We start from the raw sequence: 23,590 nt of genomic DNA on the forward strand, positions 1-23,590 counted from the left end.
TATTTTCCTCTAGACGTCAGATCTGGAAGTCACCATCAGGGGATCCACAGAGCAGTCGAGGAGGTGCCCGAAATCACCGCCAGATGAAAGACCGCAGTCCGGAGTGTCTGCCCTGCCAGTGGCAACGGCTCCCAGGTGGACACTCCACGCAGTCACGTCATCACGATAGTTACACCCAAGAAAGCAGTTTCCAAAACAAGCACCAGACACCAGGCATACTTTTCATCACAACCTGCAACCTTTAGTCTGAACAATGAAGTTTAATCACCAAAAATATTAAATAGTAGCGTTCCAAATGAAAGCACGACCCAATTTATCTTTGAACATTTCCTTGTTTAAAAAGTAGTCACACTGGCACTTAAAAAAATAAATCATAAAATAATATGGCTTCGAGTGGACAAATAAATATAAATTTTTTTAAAGAAAGTCTTTGCATTATCTATTGCTTTCCCCTTGATTTGGTTCCATCGATAATCTCTCCCCAAGTTTTCTGATAAGCTCTGCCAGGTCTTCTGAATTCTGAGTTTTTTCTTCAAGGAGTTCATAGCGGAGGCTTGAGATGTCCTGTTTAATTTCCTTCAGTTCCCCTTTGAAAAACAAGAGTGGTAAGATGTCAACTGTCAAGACATAACGCAGGGGAACCAGTGATTGTGGGGTGGATTGAAAGCAGTCTTAATTCCACACACACCTGTATTCCGAATCCTTTCAAGGGAAATCACTTTTTAATGAGGCAGGTTTCTATTTTCTCGGCTAAATATTTTGGTTAATGAAAAGGCTAGAGAGAGAACTTACAACAAATTCCTCCTCAAGTAAGTGAAAGGGAAGCACTGGTGGCAGAGGTTACGAGGTTTGGGGGCCACGGGCCCCACTGTCCTCAACCACTTCCTTGTCTCTCCAAGCCCCCCCCCCCAATAACACAGCCCGGTCTCCCCATCCACGGGTCCCACATCCGTAGACACGGAGGGCGGACTGCGGTGCTGACTCCATCCTACAGAAGGGACTTGGGATTTTGGTATCCACACAGGTCCGGGAACCAAACCCCACATATACCAAGGATGACTGACGTTACCTATCTAAGCAGTGGCATCCGCTCCCAGCTGCGGGGAAATAGCCTAGCTCCCCAGTAGGGGGCGGGGTTGATGGTTGGTGAGATCCCACCTTCTCCCCTTGAGGCTCACCCCTCCCTCGCCCGTCTCTCCAGCGCTCCCCCAGCTCAGGCCCAGCTCAGGCCCCAGCTCCCGCTCGGGGCTGGCTTGTCCCTGTGTTCAACTCACCTTCATTCACCTCATCACTCTCCTTGTCTATCTGGGCTTGCAATACATATCTTTTAATGAGCCTCTTCATTATTTTCTAGACAAAAAAAAAAAAAAAAAAAAAAAGGAGAACTCCGTCTCAGTTTTATGTTCATGGTAAATCTCATTTGGAATTGTTTCTGAGTCTTTCTCTTTAGTAAGCAGTTTTAGAAGTCCTAGCTATGAAAGAAGAAGATGATCAGTCTGGTAAGGAATGCAAACTATCTCCAGATTTTAAAAGCAATTTTCACATCACCAGGGCTAATGACTCAAAAGTTAATTCTTGAGGAAAGAGTGAGGGTTAGAGCAAACATCTAATCCTTGATCTTCATTGCTTGTCTTTTACTTGAAAGGTTTTAGAGCAGGACACGGCCTTTCCGCTGGGCGGGTCAAGGGTGAGCATTTCTGAGTGTGGAAATGGAAACGTCAGTGAATGTGCTCTGGTTTATGTTTTTTCCTCCCTTACCAAGAAATGTGATCAGTTTTGATTGCATACTTGCTAATCATTTAGGAATGACTAGTTTCAGTGTGGGATCTCGGCTTCTACCATGAGGATGTTTGCTTTTGCTACGCACTTTTCATGAAAAGTAAGAAGCTTAGCACACGTGCAGGGGTTCCTGAGTGGATGTACAGCTACACGAAATCTTACTGCCTAAGCCCAACGTTAAACGGTAGATAGTAAAATTCCAGTTCAAGAACTTATTCTAAGGATATAATTGGATACATGGACAAGTATGTTCATAGTAGTACTTCTTAGGGTGGGGAATGGCTCAGTGGTAGAGCGCATGGTTAGCATGCAGCAGGTCCTGGGTTCGATCCCCAGCACCTCCATTAAAAAAAATTCCTTCTCAGAGTAGTACTACTTATAATAGCAGAAAAAATAAACCCTAAATATCCATCAATAGGGGATGATTTTAATAAATTATCATATATTTGTACAAAGGAATACTATACACCCATTAAAATTAATATGAATATATTTTGTGAAGTGAAAAACTATTACTCACTATATAAGTATTATTAACTCATTTATATAATATTACATATACATTTCTAGAATAGTATTAAGCTATTTGTAAAATAATATACATACATATAATCATCTGGCACAATATCCACCAAAAGTAAGTAGTCTTTATTTCTCAGTGTGGGGCTTGAGGTGATTTTTACTCTCTTCTTTATGTTTTTTGTAAGAAAACATGAACATGTAGACTCTTAGTTCCATGATGCCAGGACTTCATCTATTTTTTTTTTTTTTTTGCTTATGTATCCCTATTACTTAGAAAGTGCCTGGCACATGGTAGTTACTCAAATATCTTTTGAATTAGTGCATTATTTTGATATTGAGAAAATATAATAGTTCATTTTCATTTAAAGAATCATATAGGTTGAGTTTCTAAATGTTACAAATCACCAGACTTTAAACATTCATGCTTACCTGATATTGTCTCGGACGATTATTGAAACTATTTAACTGGAAATCTTCTGAGCTCCTTATGCTGGATTGTTTACTGTGCCCAAACTGTAATTTGAAAAGAATTAGAAATAGATCCTTATTTAACTGTTTAAACAATGTGATATTTATTAGTTACATATGTGAGCTGATAAACAGTCTCATATACACAACACGATCTTATCTATAGGTAGAACACCATTTTAGCTTTGTTTACTATTCTGTCTTACAAGACACATCATAGAGCCTTTAGGTGTGTTCAGCCTCTCAGTGGCTATCAGAGGTTGTCTGAGGATTCTCCTAGACTTCGTGGCTGTCAATCATGTCGTCACAAGAATCATGCTTTAACCTTCCCACAGATACATCCTTGGTAGAGGAAGAGGCAAACAGGTTGGGAAAGTGGTGGCAGTGATCCTGGAAACCCACTGATGAGGGATCAACAGGCCAGCATGATTGACTACACCATCCACACCTGCAGCAGAGTGATGTGCATCCTGAAGAAACACCAGGGTGGGGGGGGGGTGGGTAGAGCTCATGCTTAGCATCCAGGAGGTCCCAGGTTCAATCCCCAGTATCCTCATTAAAAAAAAAAAAAAAAAAAAAAAAAGAACCAACACCCGGGTAAGACTTTGTTGTGGAACAGAATTCAGGTACCAAGAAAGCACTAATAAATCCATTTGAAATTTAGGATCTGTAGAGTATTCTATCTGGGCAGCACTTTTCAAGTAATATATTTTCTTGAAGAGGCAAATAACAAAGAATTAAAGCACTTTTCAAGAAAGCTGGTAAAGTACCATATGAACACTCTAGGAGCACGATTAAAAACTCTTTAAGGTATTTTCTAAAGGGAAAAATGGTTTTCCAAAGAAATAAGTAGGAGAAACGGAGCAAAACACAGCATCTCCAAATATGTATTTTGGGGGATGCACAACGTTTTCCAGGGGAAAAGAAACTTCAGGACTACATACCAAGTCAGCCAAGATTTATATCTCCCAGTGACATCTAAGTTGCTACAAGTAAAGCTCAATGAGATTGGGTTAAAATCCTTGACTTAACTTCAATGCGTTGACACTTTAAAAGGCCACACGCTGAATTAGAGTAGCTATGCACACGTACATCCATTAAACAGGTGTGAGCTGAGTGTCCTCTATATGTCACGCCTACCTGTGCTGGGCTCTGGGTACTTAATCCTCCACATAAATAATTATGATCTAGCTGAGTGATAGTAACAGGAAAAATATGGCAAGGCGGATGTGACTCATAGCAAACAACATACAGTCATGAAGCTGTTGTTAAGATAGCATCCTTTTCTGTGGGCTTTTCCCTTTTTCTTTTACCTTCTCTAAAAGAGTCAGCAAAATGTATCTTTTACTTTATATTAACTTAAAAAAATTAAGATCAAATTATACAGTTGACCAAATTAGCCAGAGAGGCAGCTTGGGGTCTCCAGAAGAGCGCTTGACAGAAACCTGAAAATCCAAATCTGTCTCGGCCACAAGCTGGCTGCGTGTGGCTCACTAGGGGAGAGGCCAAAACTCTGATCTCTTCTGCCAATGAAGGGGCTCTTCTAGCTGACCTCTCTAGTCCTTCCAGTCCTACTGATTTATGAATTTGTGAGACCTCCATCATATTTTAATAATTTATGAATTTGATGCAACCTCCATCATATTTTAATAATATGGTTATTAATATTTATTTTAAATCATATAATTATTCCTTTATTTTTATAATGGTAGAGTTATTCCTGGCTTTCAAGCTCTGATTTATGCCTTAAGGACATCATTAAACACAATAACCAGAGTCAAGTCACTTTCATCCGCCAGTTTTTATGATAAATCATGGAGGGTGAGGGCAGGTTCAGAACTGGACAGAAAGGATCTAGGTAAAGGGAATCTTTGGGTGTCATGCCCACCCCTTCATGAACTCACAGCCTCATGGTTGTGAATCATGGTTGCAAATTGCATGGTTGCCCAATGTTTATGGCAGCACTAGTTACAGTAGCTAAGGCATGGAAACGGCCCAAATGTCCAATGCCAGACGACTGGATAAAGAAGATGTGGCATATTTATACAATAGAATACTACTCAGCCATAAAAAAATAATAAAATAATGCCATTTGCAGCAACATGGATGGACCTGGAGTTTGTCATTCTAAGTGAAGTTAAAGCAGAAAGAGAAAGAAAAATGCCATGTGATATCACTTATATGTGGAATCTGAATCAAAAAGGACACAAATGAACTACTTATTATTCATACCATCTAGATGATTGATTTCTTGAATATGTGTAAGCACATTGGACTGTCCTTTATGATTGGATTACTGCATTCTGTTGATTCTTTTTTTGTGGTTGGCTTTTAATTCCTTTGATAACTATGTAAGTTTAAAAAGCTAAAGCTCTAAATTGTTCTCAGAAACAATGAACAGTACATATATGTAAATTTTAAAATATGGGCAGCATATTGTATATATGTACTTACATGTAATATATTGCATATGTGCAGTCAAATTGTATCAATTTTACCTAATAAAACTGAAAAATGAAAAAAAAAAAGGCACGGTTGCAATTTGACATCTCCTTTCATTAGAGGCCACTAACACATCCAAATGGCGTTCATGGAAATAAGAAAGTGAAAAATTATACTTCTTCGGGATTTTTTTAGAGATGAATATGTGGACCTTAATACCTGATGTCTAAATCATCCCAAATTAAAGCCTCTCTACCACACACCATGCCTATGGCAATAATCCTTTAAAAAAAAAAACTTACAGTAACACCACACAGGACTTTTTCATTTGCTTTTTTCTAATTTAAGGCCTTTGGGTTTGTTATTCCCCGTTCCTGAAACACTCTTTTCCCAGCTCTCTGCCTGGCTGACTTGCGTTGCCCGATCCTCTGGATTTTTAGCTTAAAACAGAGCTCCTCACTCAGACGGCTTTCTCTGCCCACTCCATGAAAAGACAGATCTTGAGCAAGGGAGGCCTTCCTTGTGTATGCTCCACAACATGCTCCACGATTGACAATTATGTATTCATCCGCCTAGGCACCGCGGAAGGGGGCACTTTCTTAAGTTCAGCTTCGGGTCCCCAGGGCCAGCACTGCCCAACAGATGGCAAGTGCTCAAAAGTTGTTGGCTGGTGAACCGAAGGAAGGAGGAAGTGCACTTGGGTCACTAATGGAATTCGCTTGGTTTCTGGGCAGCTCGCTATACAAGACAGGCTATATAACCTGGAGTCATGAACCAGATGGTTGCAGCTCAACCACATGGTGAAGATATGTCTGAAACAGGGAGAATTGGTTTTAAGACCGGAGGCAGACATCTTACAAACTAACACATTGGATGGCACAGAAGCTAACAGTGCCGGGAAAGCCAGAAAATGCTATTCTGTTCATTTGAGAATGGGCATAATTGTTGGTTTTCCAGAGTGTGGCTCTCGAAGGGCCAATGATCGCAGCTACGCTGTGTCACACAGATTTAGCATAACACCCAGCTGCCCTTTGCATGCGCTCTGTGGGTAGAGTCCGGGGTTTCTCAGTTGCAACATTCTTTGACATTCTTGGCTGGGTAATTCTTTATTGTCGGGGGCTTCCGGTGCATTGTATCACATTTTCCAGCCTCCCTGGCCTCTATTCCCCAGATGCCAATAACCGCTCCCCTCTCCAGTTGGGACCGCCAAAAATGTCTCCAGGTATTACCAGAGCCCTCTGGGCTGCTGGTAGTGGGGAGTCAAAATCACTCCTCCTTGGGAACCACTAGTCTGCTTAAATGGTGTATGATTAAAGACTTCTAAATTCATTTGGATCATTTTTATGTGAATAGTTCTGCTCTAAATCTATATATGAATTTGGATGCAAATGCAATATTTGTTCAGTAAAAATTTCCAATCAGTTTCTAAGACATAGTAAATCTTCAACAAATACATGCTTAAAAATTGAATAATACAAAGAAACAGCAGGTAAGAAGAAACTTACCCAATGGTGCAAAGAAGCATTACTACCACTTGGTGGCAGAAAATTCTAATTTATATCTGTTTTGATGCACAGCTACTAAAATAGACTGGGAACTTGAGGGAATTCAGTTGACAATATGCACAGTGTCTAAACCTTAGTGATCTGGGCATTTATCGAGGGTTCTTACTGAATGTGTGATGCGATGGGAGTGGGGGAGGGTGCTTGCTGAGGGGAAGCAGGAGGGACTGGGTCTAAGCTTTGTTCCTGCCTCATGTGGAGATACACACTCCGATTCTGAATGAAGCACCTCTGATTCTTTTTTTTTTTTTTTTAATACCTTCTACCACATTTCCTGCACTCTTTTTGTTTTCTTTTCTCACTTCCTGCTAATTAGCTTGATTTTAGCATTTCTCATCTTGTAGCTTCACTGCAGTGTTAGAGGGATGCACACCTAACAACTTGTTTGTTCTTAATAAGAGGGACAAGCAATTCTCAGTCTTGGGAATTTATTATGCTGCTGGACGGAGCAACAGTTCTGGGCATCTCCCACTCCCCATAAGCAGGGACTGGCCTGAGGCTGGGGTCAAAGCAGGGCACTGAACAGGCAGAGGCAATACGATGAGTCAGCAGGGGATGCACATGTGAAACGAAGCCACGTGGTACAGGACTCAGAGAAGCTCCTGTTTTGGAATCAAGCAGATGTGGATTTGAATTCTGGGTCTGCCATGTGGCTGAAATGGGACTCTGGGCAGGTCATTTCCCCTCTATTATCCTCAGGGTTCTCCTGTATAAAATAGGGAAAATAATATGACCTACCTCCTAGAGCTAATGCGGGGATTACAGAGCTGAGGTGTGTAGGATGCGGAGCTTGAGAGATAGTAGGTGTTCTCCGAGTGTCAACGGCTATTAGCATAAAATAGAAGGATAAATATCTACGCTGTGTCTTTAGGACAACTTCATGGTTAGGTTTAATCTGCTCTATTTTTTTTTTTTCTGGAGATACTTTGCTGAATATTACTTTTAACCGGTCCATGAGTAAGTCATTCTGGGAATGACCTTTTCCCTAAAGAGCACGGCCATGGAGGGGAAGCTGAGGGGACGTTCCAAGATGCAGCTGATCGAAATCCTTGAAGCAGCCTCTCTCTTGAAAGACATGAGCGGTACCTCCCCACGGCTGCCACAACAGTCACTCAAAAGGGTTCAGCTGACATTGGAATCCACATTCTCTTGATCCACCACCGGGATCAGACACCACAGGCTTAATATAGCCCTTAGTTTGTTTCCATCTGGGATTGAAATAACTCTATCAGAAAGTGTAAAGTAATCCAAGCCTTGGTTAAAAGATATAAAATGTGTTTGTTGGATGATTGAAACAAATTTCAATTTTCTACGTGATTGAAGAAACCCCAAAGAAAATAAAGTCGTTTGACTGGAAAGATATTATAGTTTCTATTAGAAAGGGGAAAAAAAGGCATTTTGATTGCCCTTGAATTTTTCTCATATGTGTTCAGTGATTTACTGTCATCGTGTAGTCATCATACTTCCAACCCAAGTAGTTTCTTGCTGGAAACCTATAAAATCCAGCTCACCCTGACCTATTTGTGAAACATCTTTATTGGGTTATTTATAAGCAAATCACAAAATGAGCCACTTCTCAATAATGAGTACTTCACATTTGTGTAAGAGTGTTTGTCATCTGCAAAGCATCGACTGAATCCTCATGACAATCTAGTGTGATGGGTTGTACCGTTTGATCATGCTCATTTTGTAGATGAGGAAGTGAAGGTTCAGAGAAGTTAAATGAATTGCTGATGGAGCAGAGATGGGATGAGATCCCCCTCTTCTGACTACTGAGTTCAGTGCCCTTACTAGATTGATACTGCATCGAGACTTAAGAGTATTCCTGTTTTGTTGGAGGAGGTAACATACTTAGCTTAAAAACAAAACCTAATAGCACCCTTCCTTGGCATTTGTGTCCCATGGGGTGACCCTGCAGCCCAGTTCTGGCTAATTAGATACAATAACAAGAATTGTTGGAAGGCGGGCGGTGGCAGACTCCGCTGGCTAGCGTGGCCCACTTTCCCTTGGCCCTACTCCCTCTTCAGGCCCGAAAAGTGGGTGTGACATCTGGAGGTGAAGCTGTCGTCTTGCCCCTGACGATGACAAAAACTCTAGGAGAATCAGAGATTCACCCCTGACAACGGTCCTGCACCGCCAGCTCTGGAGAGTTAAATGAGAGGGGGAGAAAAAACTGCCTGGTTTACAACAGCATGATTTTGGGTTTGTTTGTTTGTTTGTTTAATGTGCAACTGAATGCAAGTCCTATCTGTACATTGCATTTCTCCTTATTAATTCACATATAATTTCCCTCAGCAACAAGCATTTATTGCACCCCTACTATGTGCCTGCTGCAAGAATGAAGCAAAAGTCCTCCTCATCGGGGATGCTGCCCCTCCAAACTGGGGAGCTCACGCAGCTGCACTCACTACAGTAGCCGCTGGATTCTCAGGGGGTCTTTTTTGACAGCTTCTTGATTACTGACAAGTAGGGAGGCTCTGCTAGGTGTGCATGGTCATCACTGGGCTGCCGAGAATTAAGTTAATTGTATCTCCATCAAGTCCCCAACAGACCCCTCTATTATTTCAATTTTTCCTTCTTTACATCACAACTCCTATATCCCGTCACCCATAAGTACCCCCCGATATGTGTTTAGTATCTGTCTTAAACATCCACATCATTCTTTTTGCTGATTAATTGGACATAGACTTAATTTCCCCCTCTCAATAACAGATTCTTTGAGTATTGTTAAAATACTTCTTTAATGTGTATACTGTTTCTTGAAATTGCTTCTGAACTTTTGTCCTTTTCTCTGAAAAGATAAGCCTGATTCCATGCGTGCCTTCGTTTTTTTTTTTTTCGATCTTACCTGTTTTTTGTCAAGTGATAATTTTGAAAGGTCTTCGTGGCTTCCCAAAATTCCAAATTTCTTTTCTTCATTTCTCTTTTAAAGACAGAGAGTTAAATGAGTACAATCACCAACTGGACAATTGGAATAATAAAATGAATTTCACTCTTTCTTTACTCCATATTTTCAAAGCCATCTGGTCTAATTCTCCAGCAAGTTTCAATGAGAGAAACAGTCTTATTGGGGTCTTCCCTCTGGTGAGTACTTAGATATTTCCTTTGGACACTGCGTTGTCTCAGGATGTAGTTCTAATCACACCTGTAAATTACACTCTTAATAACATTAAGTGAGGGAAATTTTTGCCACTCAACCCACTGATTTCTGTAAGTTATACATTTGGGAGAGCATCAAAGATAGCATTTCCCCCCAAAATTCCTATACAAAATAACCATAATATATTTAAAGAGGTCTTTAGAATTCTCAAAGCACTTTTTACATATTTATCTGATCTGATCTTCAGGGTTTAGATGTAATTTTTATTCCCACTTTAGATTTGAGAAAATTGGAGCTCAGGGAGCTTAACTTGAGAATTTCAAGTAGTAATTAGCAAATACAGCAGAAATTAGGACGTTTCCTTTTTATTCAATGATAGAATCTTATAATTGCAAAGAAACTTTACAATCATTTGGCTCTGCTGCCCACCCAGTGTAGGAAAATCTATAAATTCCTAATGTAGGTCATTCCAGCATTTATTGATTACTTGCAATATTGGGGAGCTCACTACTTCATAAGACAACCTACCACTCTGTTGGGCAGATCTTGTTACACATTTGTTTTTACATAGAACTCAGATGGAACTATTTGCAACTTCTGCCCATTGCCTCTCTTCCTATTTTTGAAGGAAAAAAAGCCAATGTGTTTCCTTGTCAAAATTGGGAACTGGAAAGATATTCATTTTTTGCTCTTCAGTCGTCAGTTTGCCTTTCTACAGATGAAGCAGCCAGCTCCTTCACTTCCCTTCACAGGACACCATATCCACACCTGTCCCCTTCCTGGCCCTCCTCCTCTGGAGGCATCTGGTCTCTCAGTGCCCCTCCTGGATGTAGAGTTCTCTACCCCGAAGACTCCCTTGCAGAGAGTAACCTCCCCACCCACATGCATTACCCACAGCATTCCACACGCTCTCAGTGAAATCCTCTGCACGGTTCTGAGCACACTGCGATCATTCTGCTCCCTCATCTGAGCACTTTTATGACTTCTTAAGATTACACTGCCTCATGGGATAAATGTTTCCAATGAGTACCTTAGATTTTTCTTTCTTGAACTACTTAATACCGAGCCTGGTGTCCCACATTACACGTGAGCGATTGATTTCAGAACTTTTCAGTGTACAAGTTACCTAAAAGTCTGAGAGTTTCCCCCAAGTCATAATCAGCTAGCTGTGTATACTGAAGGTGCAAAAAATTGAAGCTGTACAAATGGAGGTATATAAATATACCTGGCTGTATAAACTGAAGGTGAAGTGAGGGGCGTGTAGCCACAAGAGCAAAAATGGGGCCCAGAATAGCACTCCCTTTCAGTACCCACTCCGGATAATGATATATATTATTTCAGTTCTATTGCATGAATCTTTCTTATAGCTTTAAGTAGGAAATGTCCAGTGTGCACCTATTAAACGGACACAAGCCGAAGGCCTGCCCCTTTAGGTAGGTGACTAGGTACCTACTCCTATAGGCAAGTGACTCCGTTTGGGGATGGGTGGGCATGACGGATAATGCACTGCTTCTTTACAAAGGGGTGGGGTATGGTGGTTATAATGGTCTCTGCGTTAAAAAATACAATTTTAAATTATCAAGCCAAATCACCTTGTTCATTTCGGCATCCTCCTGGAAACCTTTTTTATGGCCCTGGAACAGCTCGGAAATCCACTTTTTAAGCCTCAGTAAGAGATAAAACAGGGACTTTGGACTTGGCACCAGGTTGAAGGGAACAGGAAGAGTTCTTCCCTCCTCAAAGTAGGAAAACCAAAGTTTGGCCCTTGCAAATTTCCATTCCACATCAGCATCGTCCTATACAGATAAACATGACAGTTTAGCAAGGAAACACGTGCACAGAATCACTGCGATGCTTCTAACACCGTGTGGCTGGATGGCAGTAATGATACCTACACACACTCTCAGACCCCAAAGCCTTCTCCAAGATTTTTTCAAAAATGTTAATGTACTACTCACACACTCTTTCCTACATCTGCCTAAATTTTTATCAAACTTAACAGAACTAAACATCTCAAAACTTGCATGTGTTTATAAACACACTGAAAGATATCAATGTATTTTCCTACATTCTGAAAGACACTCTGAACGATTATTCACTCTCTTATTCTGCAACAGATCACTACTTTGATTAATTTGGGACACCAAGATTTCTGGAATAAAAAATTTACACTATCACTCTTAATTTGAGAAAGGGTCAATTTTGGACATCACTCAAAAAAAGATTTGGAGAATAGTGGTAATCGTAAGCAATAATTTTTGAATAAAATGTAAATTTATGCTGATATAGCATTTCTAAAGTACTTTAAATCATAATAATAAATCACACACTTCTCCTCCATATACCTTATATCCCACCATACCCAGAGATGATGTATTTGAAAGCAAAGTGTTAAAATTTTCTAAAGCACTGAAGATAAAGTATATAAAAATTATAGATATTCTGTGCTCTAAAGTCTGCAAAGAAGTCAGTAATACCTGAAACTAACATTGTAAATTGCTTACATTTCAGTAAAAAATAAGAATTAAAAAAATTTCCAAAAAAACCCCTCATAGCACTATACAAAAAAAAGAAGTTATTTTTACAGTGTTAATTAAAAAAAAAAAAAGCATCTTCTAAAAACCCTAAAAAAAAAAGAAGTGTATAAAAAGGGAAAGAACAGAGGGAAAGCAGTCTATATTGTCACCACCACTGCCGAGTTGATTCTTGGAACAGTTAAAACATGTAGGCTTGTGGTATACAAACGTGTAGAGATTATACCTCAATTTCCTGGAATGAACTGTTGATCATTGCAATCAACATATTTAGCAGAACAATGACCATCGTAACATTGTACACTCCGTAAAGAACATAACCGATGTTTTCAATGAATTTGTGATTATAGTTGATGACTACTGATTTCACTTCAGAAAGTCCAAATATAGCCCAAAACAGTGTCTTAAAACTCTCCTCCACTCTGGGGAAAAAGAAGGCGAGAAGGGAAATGATAAAGTGTACAAATAAACGACAACGGTACTATAATAAAAGTGAGTTGATTTAGTGCCTTTGAAAATTAGTAGGTATTCATAAGCAAATTCTTTAATTCCCTGAATCTCGGTTTTCTTTTCTGTAAAATGGGTACAATAACTTTCTTTCTAGGATTGTTGCAGGATGAGGTAATAGTGTTTAGAGGAAGCACATAGCTCACTATCTGGCACATAATAAGCACTCAATAAATGCTGGCATAACTTCATAACCACAGATATTAACATTTAAATAATCCATAGCTTTGGCAATGGAAGTGTTAACTTTCTTAATAAAAATGATGCAATTTATTATTTGGGGGTTTCCTGCTCATCTATTTATTGGCTATTAGTGGTTTCCTTCCACTAATAGCCAATAAATAGATAATAATAGTATGTGTCTTAAGATATCTTGAGGAAAATAGGACAATATAAACATAGCCAGTGTCACCAAAGTCACTGACATGTCTTAGGAATTTTAATGTTTTAGGCGTAATCGTTGACCACAGCTAAGCCCCTCTGCTTAGCCTGGGTGGTTTCATTTCTCTGATAAATGGAACTTTACAGGACTATGCACAACAATAACGTATGCTTTGGCCAATATCTCTCATTGTAACACTGAATACCTAAAATCTGAGTGATCTTTTCCAAACACACTTTATAAAAAAAAGTGTGTCAGTGGTGAACATAAGTCAAAACTCTTGTCACTTTTGATAACTCGGATCTTCTCAATGATTAAGATCTGACAAACTGAATCAGGAGGCAGCCGTTCTCATAGCCAGCACCCCAGGGATCTCTAGTAAGCACGGCACAGCAGTGAGGGCAAGGATGCCGGGGTCAGTGGACGGGGGACCATGTCCTGGGTTTTCTACGTACTAGCAGCCGTGCGACATTCAGCATGTCATTTAACTTTTTTGAACTTCGGTTTCCTCTTTTTTGTGTGTGTAACAGCAGTAATAAAAGGATGTGTGTGAGGTAGTTCCTGGCTCTAAAAATGTTAGGTATTATTACTTAATATTAAGAAGGTACCTACATTTTTTAGTTCTTCCAACTCATTTTAAAATCCACTCATTTTGATTAACTATTATATATAAGAATAAATGAAAAACAAGTTTATTCTGTATAGCACAGGGCACTATATTCAATATCTTGTAATAACCTTCAATGAAAAAGAAGATGAAAACAAATATATGTATATATATGTATGACTGGGGCACTATGTTGCACACCAGAAACTGATATATTGTAACTGACTATACTTCAATAAAGAATAAATTTAAAAAATCCATTTGTTTTGCCAAAGAGTAACTGGAGATGAAGTCTTTATCAAAACATTATTTATCCCATCGATACATATGAACACTCTTAAGCTAACATTTATTTAGTCTGCAGTTGCCATGATCAAAATATCTGAAAGCACATACGTTGTGAAGGCTTCGTTTTGTTTTGCACCAATATAGTAGGAGTAGAGGTTGAACATTCCAATCATAAAGGCCACAAACACCATGATGAATATGACCATGAACTTGAAGATGTCTTTTACTGTTCTTCCAAGTGATATCTGCAGAGGTCCAAAGCTTTCATTTGCTGGTAAAATGTAAGCTATTCTGGAGAAACTTAAGACTACAGCAATTGCATAAAGACCTTCAGATATGATCTGAGGATCAGAGGGGTCCCACTTTATCCTGGCTAGGAAAAAGGAAAGACAAGAGTTACGGTGAGTTTATTTAAGTGTTTTAATTGGGTAACTTCTATTCTGGGGAAGAAATATAATTGCATTAGCAATCCTGGTCCTGATGGAAGTCTCTTAACTTAAAGGGCTTCTTTAAGTGTCAGGTGTACTTGAGCTTCAGAATTTCTTGAGAAAATGACCACCCTGGTTTGCTGGCAATTTTCCACAAGGGTATAGCATAATGGTTAAGAGTTCAAATTAGGGACTCAGTATATGTTAAAATTCGGTTATCTATCCATCTAGCTCTCCTTCTAAAATCAACTGGAAAAACTAGTACAAGTTATTTAACTTAGTTTTATTTTCTCATATTTATAAATAAGATAATACTGCTCCTACCTCTGTCACCTGTTGTAAGAATTCAGTTAAGTCAACATACATTCAGTGTTTAGAAAGTGCTTGGCACTAAATAAATGGTAGCATTTACTATTTAATCTTAAACTATAATAATAAAAAAAAAGGCCCTAAATAAATGATATCATTATTTAGTCTTAAACTGTAATTACACTGTAATGTAATTTTGGGCTTGTGGACTACTTGTAGTTATTTAAACTTATTAAAGTAATTTATATCGGTCACTCAAGTCTATTTTTATCATAAAAATGTAGTAATAATTCATTTATGAACTTTTCTAGCATTATTACATCAGGTCATCAAAAACCTAATTAAGAAACCATTATGAAGAAAAATACAAAGCAGTGCGTAAGAAAGAGGAAAAAATGTAATTATAAATTTGTATTTGCTTATTTTCTGAGAAGTGGAATTAGGAAAGGGTACAATAAACTAATAAAAGCAATTTCCTTTTTATAGTGCTTTGAAAATAATTATAATATATAAAGAGATAACTTTGACTTAAAGTTCTGTATGTTAAAAATATTTGTTATAAAATAATGGCTCTATTCCCTATGTGGTACAACACATTCTTGTACAAAAGCCCTCCATTATGCACTAAAACTTGCTAATTAAATATTAAAATAACACAAAAAATTGATAATAAAAAAGAAATCCCTATGTGACATAGTCAATAAGCCCACAGAGATGTCAACTGAATGATAACTAATGTCTTACTAGAGGATTCTAAGTAAGTATTCAATGGGAATCTATTTTCCTCACCCCAGATTTCTGCAAGGAGAGATTTCCTCCAAGCAAATAACTGATCCTATTTCTATCCACTAGTCACTTTCTTTCTGGGGAGGTGGCATGACTTCTCACTAAATGACTTTATTGCTAAATAGGAACAGATAATCATGCATATTTGCTTCAGCTCCGCTCTTCTCTTGAGAATTCTCCCCTGGTCCTCCATGGAGGAATCTCACGTGATCATATACTTGCTGCCACACCCCCGTCTGGGGAGGACTGCCCTGTCCATGGCTGTCTGGAATTTGGAGGGTACGTCTGCCTAAGCCTAGGGTGCGATATTACCGAGCCCGAGGCTAACAGACTCAGAATTATGTCACCCACTCTGAACTTTGCCAGTATTAGAGGTGGTGATCTGGCCTCCGTGTTAGCTTCTGGTTTTATTTCTCATCTATTTGAGAGCTTGGGTGAGAAAAAGGAGTGTCATTTGTTGGTAGCCCTCCAGAGCCTCCAATAATTCCCTTGGCATTCATATAGTTTACATGCCTTAAATGGAAATGGTACTTAAATGCGTACTATCTTTAATAGACAAGAGGAAAAAAAATAAACCCAAGACATAAACAGGCATTCTTAATGGAGTTTGGTAGTTAGCCAACTGATCCCAGAGATAAAGCGAGATGATTTTATGATTAAGAGAGGTTTCCAGCCAGAAGAAAAATCAAGGGAAAAGGTAGAAAGGGTGCTTCCTCAGATAAACTCTGAAGAAACTGGAAACTAACCAATTACTCTGAGAACTGAGTAGTAACCAAACATGTACTTTTATCAGAAAATCTTGCATTTCATGAACTCATGTTGACTGTGTGCTGTAAACTCACCCAAATTGTAGTATTTCACGTTGTCTCCCAATGTGACCTTTGTCAAGTCCTTCAAAGTATCATTTGCATCAATGATGCTCTGTGCTCTGGAAGCATGCCAGAATGCCATGAATCTCGCAATGAATGATGCTGCAAAGATTGCCAACATACCAAAATCAAGCATATTCCACAACTCAAACAAGTACTCCTTGGGGCCTTGAGTCCAGATTTCTTTACATTCGGCCCATATCATGCCTGCATTGGAGAGAGGTTAAAATACCAATTCAGTTTTATACATAGTACTTAATATTTGCAAATCTCAAACTCCCCGTTAATACTTGCCTATCCCTTTTCCCCCTGGTAGCCGTAAGTTTGTTTACTATGTCTGTGAATCTGTTTCTATTTTGTAGATAAGTTCATTAGTGTCTTCCTTTTTCTTTTTTTTTTTTGAAAATGAATATACGTATGTGTGTGTATGACTGAAACATTGTGCTGTACATGAGAAATTGACACACTGTAACTGACCATACTTCAATTTTTAAAAATCAATTCAATTTCATTCCAGCCTTAGCTCTTCAATAAAAGAAAATAAATTTGAAAGTTTTAAGCCTGACATTCAAAACTCTTCAAAATGTGGCTTCATCCCACCCATCCAGCCATAGCTCCCATGTCCCCACAAGTTCCACAGTCCGACAATATCAAGCAATTTGACAAAGTTCACCAGGAGCCTTCAAACAACAAACATGTTTTGATCCATTAATTCTGTACATTAAAAATATATTTAAAGGATGTTCATCATAGAATTATTTATAATAATCATCTACAAACATACCCATACTCATACACTCAAATAGAAGTATTCATGGCACTTCCACAGATTATGCAGCCATTTAATATGATATTTTAATTACCATGGGATAATGGACACAAGAATGTATCTCACAGGGCTCCAGGAATTTAATTGGCCATGGGTCTCAGCTACCATGTTCTGAAGACTTTTGCCACTTTTGCCCCAAGGGCAGGCTTCCTGTTTTGAGTCAATCCAGCATTGCATTTGCCTCCTTGGCAGTTCACACTGGACATTAAGTTAAAAGTGCTCCTTAGGACCTGTTCATGTGAGGTGTCAACCAGCATGTCTCCCCCTGACCCCCGCCTCTCCATGTTCTTGCCAAACTTCCTCTCATTGGTCTGAGCTCACCACTCAGCCTTGTTGAGATCTCTTGGAATGTCAGTTCCATCATGCAGCCTTCCAACTTTCTGTCTACTGAAAATTATATAAATTTGCTTTTTGTGATGAGTAATGTCAGTCTTTTCCCTCAAGCCAACCGGCATCTGACCTAAGTAGGCCACTTCTTATTAATATTTCCAGAAGGTACAACAACCTTCTTTCAAGAATAACTTCAAAAAGAAAAATAAATATCAGTGTCAGAAATTGAACCAGGAGGCTAACATATGCCATAACATATGTCCCTTCTGAGTTGTTCATTGCTTTCCCTTTAAATGAACACTGTGAAATGACCTCTGAATATCAAATGCAAAGGCTATTGGGGCCAATAATTCCAAGGAAAATGCTTTTATTCATAAAATTAAAAGCTTATATTATAGGTTTAGCTTTCTAAGTGAAAAAAGAAAAACTTCTGGTCTTTATAATAACATATTAGTATGGTGAGAGTGTATTATATTTGATAAAGAATAAAATTAACATTCATTATATCTAATCCCATTACATAAAAGTTAATGCTTTCGAAGTTTAAACCTGAACTGAAGTCATATCTTGCTTAATATGTTTTCAGTAGGAACACCACTTCCATATAAGACCTATGAACTCTTCATGAAGAATTTAATAATAATCATAGTTGTCTGTAATTTATTAAACATTTCCTATGTGCCAAGCACTGTATTATGCACTTTGCACATATAACACATTAAAAAAAACCCCTATAACTATAGGCTCTTAGCTTGAGATAAAGGCAATGTCCAAATGATCATTCTTATTTTAAATCAAATATTCAATGTGAAATATAATTTATTTCTTATAGGTTTATGGTATAAGGTAAATATCAATTAAATTTGAAAAGAACTAGGGGAAAATCAAATTCCTCTTCCCTTCTTTACCTAAGGTTTACTTCGGTGAGGCAATTCACACGTTAAGACACCATCTATATTTCTCCTCAGAACACATCCAGGAAATGAAGTGATTCAGAAGTTTTGAATAACTCTCAGTGCTGCTGAATTACCTCATACTCATTTAAAACGACCATATGGAATCCAGCAATCCCAACCTTGGACATACATCCAGAAGGAATTCAACTTTGAAAAGATACATGCACCCCAATGTTCACAGCAGCACTATATACAATAGCCGAGACATGGAAACAACCTAAGTGTCCATCGACAGATGGCTGGATAAAGAAGCTGTGGTATATTTATACAATGGAATACTAGTCAACCTTAAAAAAGAATTTTAAAAATCCATTTGCAGCAACATGGATGGACCTGGAGATCATTATTCTAAGTGAAGTAAGTCAGAAAGGGAAAGAAAAATACCATAAGATATCATTCATCTTAAAAAAAAAAAAAAAAAAAAGAAAGAAAGAAAGAAAAAAGAAGACACTAATGAACTTATCTACAAAACAGAAACAGACTCACAGACATAGTAAACAAACTTATGGCTACCAGGGGGAAAGAGGGTGGGAAGGGTTTATAAACTGGGAGTTCGAGACTTGTGAATACCAACTACTATATATAAAATAGATAAAAAATAAATTTTCCTGTATAGCATAGGGAACTATATTCAATATCTTGCAGTAACCTCTAATGAAAAAGAATATGAAAACAGTTATATGTATGTATATGTATGACTGAAACATTCTGCTGTATACCACAAACTGACATATTGTAACTGACTATACCTCAAAAAAACCCTAAAAAAAAATTAAATGATCATATGGTAATTTGTATAGTGCTTCATAATATTTTGAATGATCATCCTATCAGCCCCAGTATGAGGAAGTCAAGAGGACATCCCCTGCCCTAGAAGTGATATAAAGCTGACAGCTGATGCTTCTCCAGGTCACTGGGGAGAACCACTCTTACAGACCCCCAACGGCTTTGTGTAGAGATTCCTTGAGCCCTCGCCCCTTAGCACTCTCCACATATCAACTCTGGGTGACTTCATGCACAGTCAGGGCCTTATGAGGATTGCCAACACTTTATCCACAGCCTGGCTTCTCCCGGGGCTCGCATTTTCTGTTATTGAGCGGACATCTTCACCTGGAAATCCCATGGGCGCTTCAAAGTCAGTAACAACCCAAACTTACCAGCTTTTCATCCTGCCAGGCTCAAGCATGATCTTCCCTCTACATTCTTCCTCTTAGAGAACTGCAGTCCCCACCTTGTAACCCAAGGCAGAACCCACAGCCCTCCCTTTCCACGTGCAATATATCACCACGTTCTCTGAAGTGCATCCTTTAAGAAGCTCCCAAGTCCTTTCCCCCATCCCCTGGGTTCTGGGCCTCCTGCTTGTCCTCACGGGGATCACTTCACTTGTCTCTCAGCCTTCAGGCTCACCCCTCCTCAAAGCCACCCTCCACCTCACAACTGCTGTGACCTTTCTAAAATGCAGTGGGTCACATCACCAGCAGCTAAAAGTCATCCTCTGGCATCTCACTGCCCTTACCTCCCATCGCCCACATCCACCAACGAGCCTGTGCTCCAGCTCGGCCTAACACGTAACATTGCAAGTGGACCTAATTCCACATCTTTGCAGCTAACATTTTGCATCCATGCCTCGCAGTGTCCTTACTCCCCACTAAACTCTCGGTAGGGTTAACATTTCCCAATCCTCAAAGCCTCAGGCTGAACATGCTGTCCAGGGAGGTCTCCTCTGTCCCTGCCTCATCCCACCCCACTGAGGTTTAGGTGCCAAAACTGTGTGTGTTCATAACACCCTCACAGCCCCTCAATTATAGTGTCTGCCACGTAGGTTTTCTTTACTGATTTACTTACTGATCAGCCCCCACTCCTCCCACGAGACTTAACTTCCTTGACCGTAAGGACTGGAATTCATTCACTTCAGTAACCTCATCACCTAACAAGGGCACTTTCCAAGGCAGCTGTTAGGTATTTAACAGCTACCGAATTTACTCATTCATAAATATCCAATGGAAAGATCTTTTTTATTTGCACTGTATTTAATGACAAGCCATATGGATGGCTGATTCTAAAGACAAACAGCCTAGTAATGAAGACTGTATTCCCTCTGCTTCACTAACTGTCTGGGAGACCTAAAGCAAATCACGTAACCCTCATGTTAATGCAGCAGTGTACACGTTATTATTATATTACAGACTAGAATGCCGAGGCACAAAGAGACTGCGTGATGTGATGTATGTAAACTGCCTTGAACAGCTCTTGGTACATAGCAGATGTTCGATAAATGTGAGTGGCTCCTACCTTCGGGTTCTATTAAATCTCAATATAAAATCATGTGGTTGTTTTTAAACTGCCCTCCCAAAGTATGAAAGGCAGTTTTTCATCACTGGCAGGGTTTGATTAATACTATACTGTCCCTTTTCTTCCCAGGTTTTTCTTAGGGATCTAAAAAGCACGTGGCATGTGAGCAGACTGTGGCGTCGACAGTGAGCTCACGATAACTGAACTTTACAACCACAAAGCACGTCTTGTCTGTGTGGAGCACTGTATCCTGCTGTAAGCATTCGTTATCACTGATGGGTGAGGACAGTGTCGTTCAGTCCTACTGCAGAGGCTGCGAAAACAAATGACAGAAAAGCAGTCTTTACCTATTACCCAGGATATAATGAGCATCTCCATCCATGAGAAGCAGGATGTTTTCATCCTGAACAGCTGTTTTGCATTATCTGTGCTGGTTTCATTAGGAAGGAGTTTGGTGCCTTCAAATCTGTCAGCTGCATTCATGACTAGCAGTCCCAGAAAAATGGTGAAGGAGGCTGCGTGGGCCACAAACTTCATGAATGGTCCTCGCATTATCTTTGCCATCTGCCAAGACACACGCCAACAGGAAATCTTAGCTTTGTTTGGTATGCTTTGCAAAACACATGTGTATACACCAGAATAAACATCTGTACACTCCAATGTTCTGCTAAGATAATCATGCAGCTATAAAAGTTTCATCATATTACTCATCTACATATGCTGATATTCTGGACTGATAATTTAATAAATTAACTTTTTTACTTAATGACATTTAGGTTCTTAAAATATTATATATAATACTGATAAAATACTATTTTATTAATATAATCATGACAAAGGGCAGAGTACAGTATCACAGTTATTCATGAAAGGCAAACTAGTTTGGTGGGCATGACACACTGAGGAAGCAGCAATGAACATATTCAGTGGAGTCTCCCTTGCAGTGTATACACCCTGGGCTGATATTTGCCTTGCTTGCTGTCCCCGTGTGTATTTCACTGCCACGGGTGCAAGGCGGGCTTCACATGATGCTGCTATGTGGGTGGTGATGTTGCAAATGGAGTAAAAGTCAAGCGACCCAAGGAGAGAACTCCCAGGCAAGGACAGGACAGCAGGGCAGTTCCCATCACGTCCTGATCAACGTCCTGGAATTACACTGGATTGAAAGTCTAACATTTTAGGTTCAGGTTCCAGTTTTATTCCCTCATTAGCTGACTGGCAATGAGTGAATTTCCTAAACGATGTGAAAATCAGAGTCTTTATGGAAAAGATGGAGACAGTGAAAGTCCTTGTGCGTCTATGGCACAGGATTCATTTCCACCTGAGACGCACAATTCCTAGCTGGGACAGCGGGTGTCTTGTGTCCAGGATGCGTCTCAAGGGCTCTGTGCATCACCTAAAATGGTAAACAAAACTCAGTATGTGTGCACAGGGATTCCTTCTTTGGAGAGGGCCCAAAGCTTTAGACAGCTTTTCAAATGAGTTTATTATTACAGAAAAATGTATAAATGAATAATAACACCACCAAAACTTAGCCAGTAGTTGTATGTGCTGAGTACTGCTTTAAGTGCTTTCCTCTGTTAATTTCATGAGATCATGACAATAACCCAAAGGAGTGGGTGTGACTAAAACGCCCATTTTACAGAAGACGAATCTGAGGAAGTGAGGTCCAGAAACTTGCTTCAAGGTCACACAGCCCCATCAGTCGTAGAGCTGGAATATGTACCCAGGCATACTTATTCAGAGTTAATGTTTCTATTTGGTTTACAAAACAATTTCATATTTTCTCATTAAAGTATGAAAATTCTTAGAGAAAAATTTTTCTAAGATTTAAAAAAGCTAAATGCTACCATGGAAGGAATACAGTCAAAGTTCTCTGTTCCTATAAACTTTATCTGTATGGTTTTCCAAATCATAGAAGTTAGAGCTAGAAGAAATCATACATAGTCCCTTCTCTCTTGATATTTAGAATCTCAGGCCAGGCAGAAGATCAGAGTGTGTGTGTGTGTGTGTGTGTGTGTGTGTGTGTGTGTGTGTGTGTCTTTATCTAAGTCAATCAATCTATCTAGTTTTAAGCCAATGGGTCCATTTAGTTAGATATATCGCAGAGCCAGTCCAAAGTTACAGTGTAAAAATTTGCAGTAAAAATGATGTCTAAAAATATACTTCCATGAGAATGCTCATTAGCTTAAATCAAAGAGTATTTTTTGTGTTTTTTTAAGATCCTGTTTAAAATAGAACTCTCAAATAATCAAGTGAAGATAAAGTTAAAACAAGCAGGAGACAAAGGTAGGTTTGATTTTCTTTTGCCTATCGTCCTCAGCTATCTTTTTTTTTAATATGGACTTAAAAAATGAACGTTAATGTGTATTTAATTTCTTTTTCCGTGGTATACCACATATACAATTTTAATTCTACATTGTTTTATATAAGATTTATTACAATCATGATTATGTAAGCATGTTTTATATGATTTATTTTAATCATGTTTTATACAAGGGTTAATCATGTAGATAAGATTTACTTAATCCTTTATTGTAAGGTTCAATATCACCCTGGTGAATAAAGCTATTATTATAAATCTTAAACCAATTTTTAAA

The 23,590-nt window shown here is 38.9% G+C and overlaps 1 protein-coding gene across 4 annotated transcripts in view; it reads right to left on the bottom strand.

The window, feature by feature from the left end:
* Positions 1-240: 240 nt before the first annotated feature.
* TRPC6 (transient receptor potential cation channel subfamily C member 6) overlaps positions 241-23,590 on the bottom strand; it is a 97,477-nt gene continuing 74,127 nt past the window's right edge. For 3 of the 4 annotated variants that reach the window (XM_031460621.2, XM_064492843.1, XM_064492842.1), the window contains exons 5-13: positions 21,338-21,554; positions 16,557-16,790; positions 14,300-14,564; positions 12,634-12,829; positions 11,466-11,669; positions 9,622-9,696; positions 2,731-2,814; positions 1,275-1,350; positions 241-587 (exon numbers count right to left, since the gene is read on the bottom strand). In XM_031460621.2, coding sequence (XP_031316481.1) covers positions 436-587; positions 1,275-1,350; positions 2,731-2,814; positions 9,622-9,696; positions 11,466-11,669; positions 12,634-12,829; positions 14,300-14,564; positions 16,557-16,790; positions 21,338-21,554 — 1,503 coding nt within the window. In that variant the 3' untranslated portion in view covers positions 241-435. Of the gene's footprint in view, positions 588-1,274; positions 1,351-2,730; positions 2,815-4,467; positions 8,916-9,621; positions 9,697-11,465; positions 11,670-12,633; positions 12,830-14,299; positions 14,565-16,556; positions 16,791-21,337; positions 21,555-23,590 lie in introns of those variants that run through there. The other variant, XM_064492841.1, reaches the window with a different exon arrangement.

The sequence above is a fragment of the Camelus dromedarius genome, chromosome 12 (assembly GCF_036321535.1).
Source record: "Camelus dromedarius isolate mCamDro1 chromosome 12, mCamDro1.pat, whole genome shotgun sequence".
Lineage (NCBI taxonomy): Eukaryota > Metazoa > Chordata > Mammalia > Artiodactyla > Camelidae > Camelus > Camelus dromedarius.